Source organism: Lepisosteus platostomus, chromosome 10 (genome assembly GCF_059453375.1).
Source record: "Lepisosteus platostomus isolate fLepPlt1 chromosome 10, fLepPlt1.hap1, whole genome shotgun sequence".
Taxonomy (NCBI): domain Eukaryota; kingdom Metazoa; phylum Chordata; class Actinopteri; order Semionotiformes; family Lepisosteidae; genus Lepisosteus; species Lepisosteus platostomus.
Genome location: NC_142620.1, coordinates 4,072,024 through 4,078,645, shown reverse-complemented (window position 1 = coordinate 4,078,645; position 6,622 = coordinate 4,072,024). Strand labels below are relative to the sequence as shown.

Below are 6,622 nucleotides of genomic sequence, written 5' to 3'. Positions count from 1 at the left end.
CTTCCTTGCAAAACTGATTCGCAATTTGCAGATGAAAATCACCAACCTTCTGTTAAAACTATTAATTCACAACCATCCATGCATCATAATCCACACACGAGCACACAGGGACAATTCTGAGACTCCAATTATCCTAGCCAGTATGTCTTTGGAAGGAAGGAGGAAACAGGAGCATCTGGAGAAATCCACATGTGGAGAATGCAAACTGCACAAAATAATTGCTGTGCCTCAACCTGTCATATCTGTGAGTCACTTTGGATAAAGGTGTTTGCCAAATAAAGAAACGTAGCAATCCCAGGACCTAACAGCTACAGCATGTGTAACAATGGTACCTGCACTGCTTCTGTAATTCCCCTAAAGGACAATACTTTCACAAAAAATCATGAAACAGGACTGAAAAAACAGGACACAAAATTGCTACATTTACACTGCATTATAGATGCAAGACTGCATTATATTTGTGAATTCTACAGGTTTATTTCTGAATATTATAACATTGAAATCACACTCTTGTTCAGTGCATGAAGCTGCCCTTTTGTTTTCCTTGCAAATAAAAAACCTGAACTCTAATATATTATATAATACAGTGTTGCTGGAAAGAAATCCACAAGAAATACTGAGAGGCAGCAAATGAAGTGGAATGAGTGGGCATTTCTGTCCTCCAAAAAAGGCCTTATTTGGTAAACATGCTCCTTCAGTATGTTATCAAGTACACTTGTTGAAGTTGTTGATCCGACACAAAGCTGGGAAGCTGGCAAGAGTGAATACATATGAAGAAAGTTACAGTAATTGAGAAATACATGAGGGTTTGCTAATAATAGGTATTCTAAATACAGTTAAATAAAATTATTGATTTTAAAACAACTTTACCTCATTAATTTACGCGAGTTATTTTATCAATAGAAATGAATGTGTGAAATAAATCTTCGTGTTTACTGAATGATCCATGTAAGCTCAAGTAAAAGGATGAAATGTTCGGGTTGTTTAACTGCAGTGATGTTGACACACTGCGCTGAATGTTTTAGTTTGGCTTGCTGTGTCACTCGTGCATCACAGCTGTTTTCTTCAATGTACCTCTTAGTGGCAAACCCTTCTCACCTGGTCTCCCAGTTCACAAAGTCCATCCATTTTCTATCCGCTTCTTCCAATTCGGGGTCGCGGCAGAGCCGGGGACTATCCCAGCAAGCCGTTTTAGAGCATATTTAACCGTAGTAGTATCATTTAATGTATTTATTTCTTTATTTTTCACGCTGTTCTGACATAGTGGGTAGATGGAAAGAGCCGGGCCTGCAGGGCGGTCTGAGGATTCCACACTCCCAGGCACGAGGAGGGACGAGAGCTGGCGGAGGTCGCCGGGCTGGAGCTGCGAAGGCTGGCCAAACAGGATAAGCGACAGCAGGGCAGGGCGACTGCAGTGTCGTGCAGTGCCGGATGGAAGCAGGTACAGCTCCATACCACAGGCCCAGGGCTCGGCTGGACAGGCGGGCTGCCGACAGGCGGCGCAGGTTCGAGACAGACAGACAAATGTACTCGGGCTGGATGCAGGCTGGTTGTCCTTCTTGGAAGCTATGAGCACTTCTCTTGCCAGGAGGTAACTCAATGACAGAGCACTGGATCAGTGGCACATAAGGGATGAAATACCCTGGACTAATGGACTAATTAGCCATTAAGTGGGAGCAGGCGGTGGGGACAAGCCTCCCGAGCAAGTCCTGAGGGCCCCAGGAGGTTTTCGACTCCTCATGCGAATGAGGCCGGTTTCCACGGAGACTGAGGCACACGTGGCATTGTATCTTACTTTCTTTCCTGAAATGAATTGACGATTTTTTTCCCAGACAACACATAAAAACACACTTACAGCATAGAAATTTGAAAAATAGCCCTGACATTAAACACTAAAAAGTTTGTACACTATTAGCTTTCCATGGCAGAAACCAGTTCATCTGTGGCTGAATGTATATCAGGCCCTTGAACACGTTTACTCAGCTGGACTGTCAGATGTGAAATGGTTTCAGGTGTGTAACTGGTTTGCTGTTCATGGTCATCACTGGTCCCCATGGGAATGACATCTTCTGAAGCAGACCCTGATGTCTGGGAGCCATTCGACCTCTTCTTGTCGGCCTTTGCTGCTTTTCTCTTCCAGTGCACTTTGGAGATTTTCTTCTCTGTGTCTTTGTAAAATGTGGTTAGTAGATTAAACAGAAGAGCCAACCATGCCATTCCAAAGAGTATCCAGAAGGCAACCAGACATCGATAATACGGTTTTGCTGTGTTGATGCCTACAGTATGTAATAAATGGAAATTAAGTTAATGAACACTTCAGATTTCACTAAATGCAATATCTTGTTTACTAGCTGTAATAATGCTGCCAAGTGCTTATATAGATTCATTCTGTTTGTTCCAAACACATTTTCAGTTACATAGCTGATCAAATTATTTCGTGAGCTACACACAGTATCTGCAATGCTTCTAACCAAGCTTCGAGGTTCTTCATGGCTGAACAGTAAACTTCAGTTTACAAGACCTTTCTTCAAGGCTTACACAATTTTATTTTAAGTCAATGTTTTGTGTAATCAGTCATATGAGACCTGAAAAAAAATTCTATATGTCTAAAGGACTATTCACTCCAGTTAGACTGAAAAACCAAAGACATTAGGCCCTACAGGAATTGAGTCTGAGATGCTTGCTCTTAAAAAATGGTGTTTTCCAAATTGGGTGGGGATTGTATAATGTTAAAATAAACATGCATTAACCTTGAGTTGCAAATAGCAATGGAGAAGGAGCACTGAAGATTTAATGTTTGTGCTTTGCAACTGCCTCCAGCTATCTATAGTAATGTGTAGATTTGCAGGGCTGTGAGTTGTATAGTTTAATAAACACTTGGCTTTTTAACTGTTGTCTATTTCTCCACCACTACTTAGTTCTAGGCACACAGTTAGCGCTTAGACAGTGGTAGTGGCTGTGGTAATAGCTGTAGCCACAACCTTTGAGGTTTGCTTATTATCAGCAGTAAAGGTTTTGTGAAGTGAGCCATTAGGAATAAAAAAAAGTAATCCATCTCACTTTGAATTAAATGGTGCTTTATTTGGATATCCCTGGACTAATGTTGACTCTGTATATGGCACTTTTTAATGCAGAAATTGGACATCAGTGCAGCTAGATTTAGTTTTGCATGATGTAGCCTTGCACACAGTCCATTTCCCATGTTTGCTGTTGATTAGGAGACAGGTGGCTTTATCTGGATTATCACTTAAGCATAATCACTATGCTCTGCCTGCTGATCTCAAGACTGGAAACTTTTCATAACTGGATCTCCCTATTTTAAATCCACATAAAGAATAGAATCTGGAGCAAATAGGAAACTGTTTTTGCCACATGGCATCTTGTGTTTCACTTTCACATTTCTTAGCTTCATATATTCATGGGACATAAAAGCAATTCTCACCAACAACATAGTCACCAAATCCAATCGTGCTGAGGGTGATAAACGCATAGTAGACTCCTTCTCTGTAGCTCCATTTTTCTGTGAGGCTGAACACGAATGGGGGTAAAGCCAGGAACAGGATTATTCCAACCACCAAGAAGAAAACAATGGTAAAAACCTTCACCCTTTTCTGCAACAGAAATAAAGGAGAAATATTATGAAAATATTTCAGACCAAAAACTAATTTGTACTTTGTCTAACTAGTCTTTACGTAAGGAGTACTTGTTTGCATTGTGATTAATAACCATGCACAAAATACATCTGCCAGCACATAGTTATTATTTTTATTTTTAGAGGCAAATGTCTAAGATGGATGTCATGCTGGCATGGTGTTTAGCACTACTGCCTCATAGTTCTTCGATTCTAAGTTTGATTCTGGACTGAAGTACTTTCAGTTTGTCTTGCATGTCCTTTTTGTGTTCTTCAGCTGCTCTGGTTTCTTTTCTTCAAAAGTCATGCTAGCTAATTGAATTGAACCCTGCAATGGTGACACCTGACTGATGTGTTACCCACTACTGCTACACTTAGCACTACTGCTATAGGTGTGTATAGGTACCTACTGCTGCTAGGTAAACTCTAAGTTGCCACAACAATCATATGAATCTTTCTGATAATGCATGCATGAATGCATGACAAAACAAATCTCAATAAAAATGTAGTATATATAATTTTCCCCTCTTCCTCCACCATTTGCCACTGAAAATGAAAATTCCCAGGCTATTTCCAGGCCCTATTGTTTGAAAATAGAGAAGTACAGCCAAGGTACATTGAAAACAGACCTTTTGAAAACTCTGTCGTACTGTGCCTTTAATTAAAACAACAACAACAACAACAACAACAACAACAACAACAACAACTACTATTTAAAAAGAAATTACTGCTGTGTTGAATGCATTCTACAGGGTATATGAGTATTTTGTTACCAGCAATTTCAACTACACCTCATCCATTCCTCTGTTGTATAGTCGAGTCCCCAGCTTCTCAGTCCAAGAAGACAGGATCTTCCCCACATGGTTCAGAACAATTAGGTTCAGGGGAATTCCAAACATCGCAAAGAGAACACAGAACATTTGGCCTCCTGCTGTCCTTGGAGCCAGGTATCCATAACCTGTATAGACACACTGTTAGTCACTACAGCTCTACGAAATGTCCTTGTTTCTCATTTTACTGTCTCCATTACTAATAGTTAAAATATTTTTTTTCTGGAATTCTTAAACTTTATTTATTTTCAACCATTTCATGAAATTAACTCAACGGGGTTTTTTTTTTCTTCCTGATAGCGTTGATATGATAGCGCTCGATGGTAAAATAAATCGAATCAGCAATGCGAATTGTTTTTCTTGCAAAATCACCGTAGCAGTACTGGTAGCCTCTACATGATGTTTATCTGAAAATGTTCTCCATTGCACTACTGTCAGTCTGCTGTAGACCCTGAGCACTCATACAATGTAATTATGAACCGCTGTGATGAGACTTTACCTATAGTTGTTATTACGGAGCCAACAAAGAAGAAAGAACTGCTGAAGTCCCAGTTACTGCCATTACCCACAGGATTCACCCCACTTTTCACTGCTGCAGTTATGACCTACAAGACTCAAACGAGAGTAGCATGTGAAATTATCTGTACACAAACATTTGAAGTTAGAGGGCGAGTGACCAACCAGCCAAAAACCATCATATATTTATATATATATATTCATAAATTAACTTTACTGAAACAAATGAATATGAGAGGCCATCTAAGTGTTCCAAGGGGGAAAATGTATTTGTGGAAATTGTTTAAAAGTCAGACTTTTTTTTTTAATTGTCACCTTCCAAAAACAATCATTTTTCTCTGTTTTTTTTACAGTTTCTGTGAAGTAGGATTTGGCAGTTCTCCATTGTAACTCAAAGAAACGTGATCTTTTTTTACCCACGGAATACTCTGAAGATGCAGAAATATGTCGCCCTTTCCACAAACTCTATTGCTCATCACTTAATAATCTGTACTTGTATTCCTTCAGGCACCGCAATCCCGATGGCAAGAATCGCCACTTCTCCATTTGTAAAATTACAGCATACATTTAGCGTACTGTGCCAACTTTTAGGTGCTCGTATGTCTCTTTAAACTCAAAACTTCCACAAAAGAAAGGAAGTAACAGACTATTATTAGTATGTTAGTAGGAACATGTCAACATTGTTAACAGTGCTAGGAGGAATGAGCTCTTACCTCAACAAAAGTTTCCACAGATTCTTTGGTTAAACATGTGTAGTTTTTTAGAAACAGTAACTTCTGCAGGTAAATTTCTTTTCTGATCTCTTCCTCAGAATGCTGTTCCAGCGCTTGAAAGACAGCGGCTCCCATAAGTAAATAAGCAAGGTACCCGATAACCATTAGTACCGTTCTGGCGCAGCGCGTAGACATTTTTAATAAAGATTCCGGATTGCTCAATACGGAAAAAGCACTCTATGTAAACTTAGTAGTTTATATTTAGTCGTAATTACATTTTAGGCACTGGATTCTTTGCATATATAATGTACTGAAGGAATTCATGTCCTCGCAGATTCTAAAGTTTCTTTTTCTTTCATCATGTGCGATATATATCAAGAAATTAATATCCTACGACAGAAAACGAGGTAGACGATATGACCTTTAAATCCCCGGTCTGGGGAAAGAGGAGTGGTACAGTATAGCTCTGTTTTAACGACCCCAAAGCGGAAATACCAAGGTACATTTTATTGGTAGAAAACTATTACGAGGTGGGAGAATCGTAAGAAAAATAATAAGCGCTACAGATAGTATCCTAACTGCTCAGCTTGCCAGGAAGTTTCTGTGAGAAAACAAATTGAAGAGGTGCTAAAGAGACCGAGGAGGGTAAAGTCCATGGATGAATGACGTGCAGAGGCTGTCAGAATTAATGTAAATTTAAATGCCAAAAACTGGATTTTCTCCTCGCATTTGTTTAACTCTTAAATCATACATTCATTTTTATCGATTTGAGTATCATCTGCATATCCAAAATCAACTTAATGTACAGAACAGTGTTGTGTCTTACGCTACCGGTGTTTTCCAACGTCGGCTCACTGTGTTCTATCCTGTGAAACACTACAGGCGCGCATCCAAATATATTCTCAACCTGTATGGTTGAACTGCGAGGAGTT

General features: G+C 39.5%; 1 protein-coding gene across 1 annotated transcript; it reads right to left on the bottom strand.

The window, feature by feature from the left end:
- Positions 1–452: 452 nt before the first annotated feature.
- Positions 453–6,345, bottom strand: LOC148653058 (potassium channel, subfamily K, member 16-like). Its single transcript, XM_088647569.1, has 5 exons — positions 5,691–6,345; positions 4,961–5,066; positions 4,423–4,589; positions 3,443–3,611; positions 453–2,276 (listed from the first exon to the last, which is right to left on the bottom strand). The coding sequence occupies exons 1-5, from the start codon at positions 5,883–5,885 to the stop codon at positions 1,912–1,914; spliced, it is 1,002 nt and encodes a 333-aa protein (XP_088503695.1). The 5' UTR covers positions 5,886–6,345; the 3' UTR covers positions 453–1,911.
- Positions 6,346–6,622: the final 277 nt, after the last annotated feature.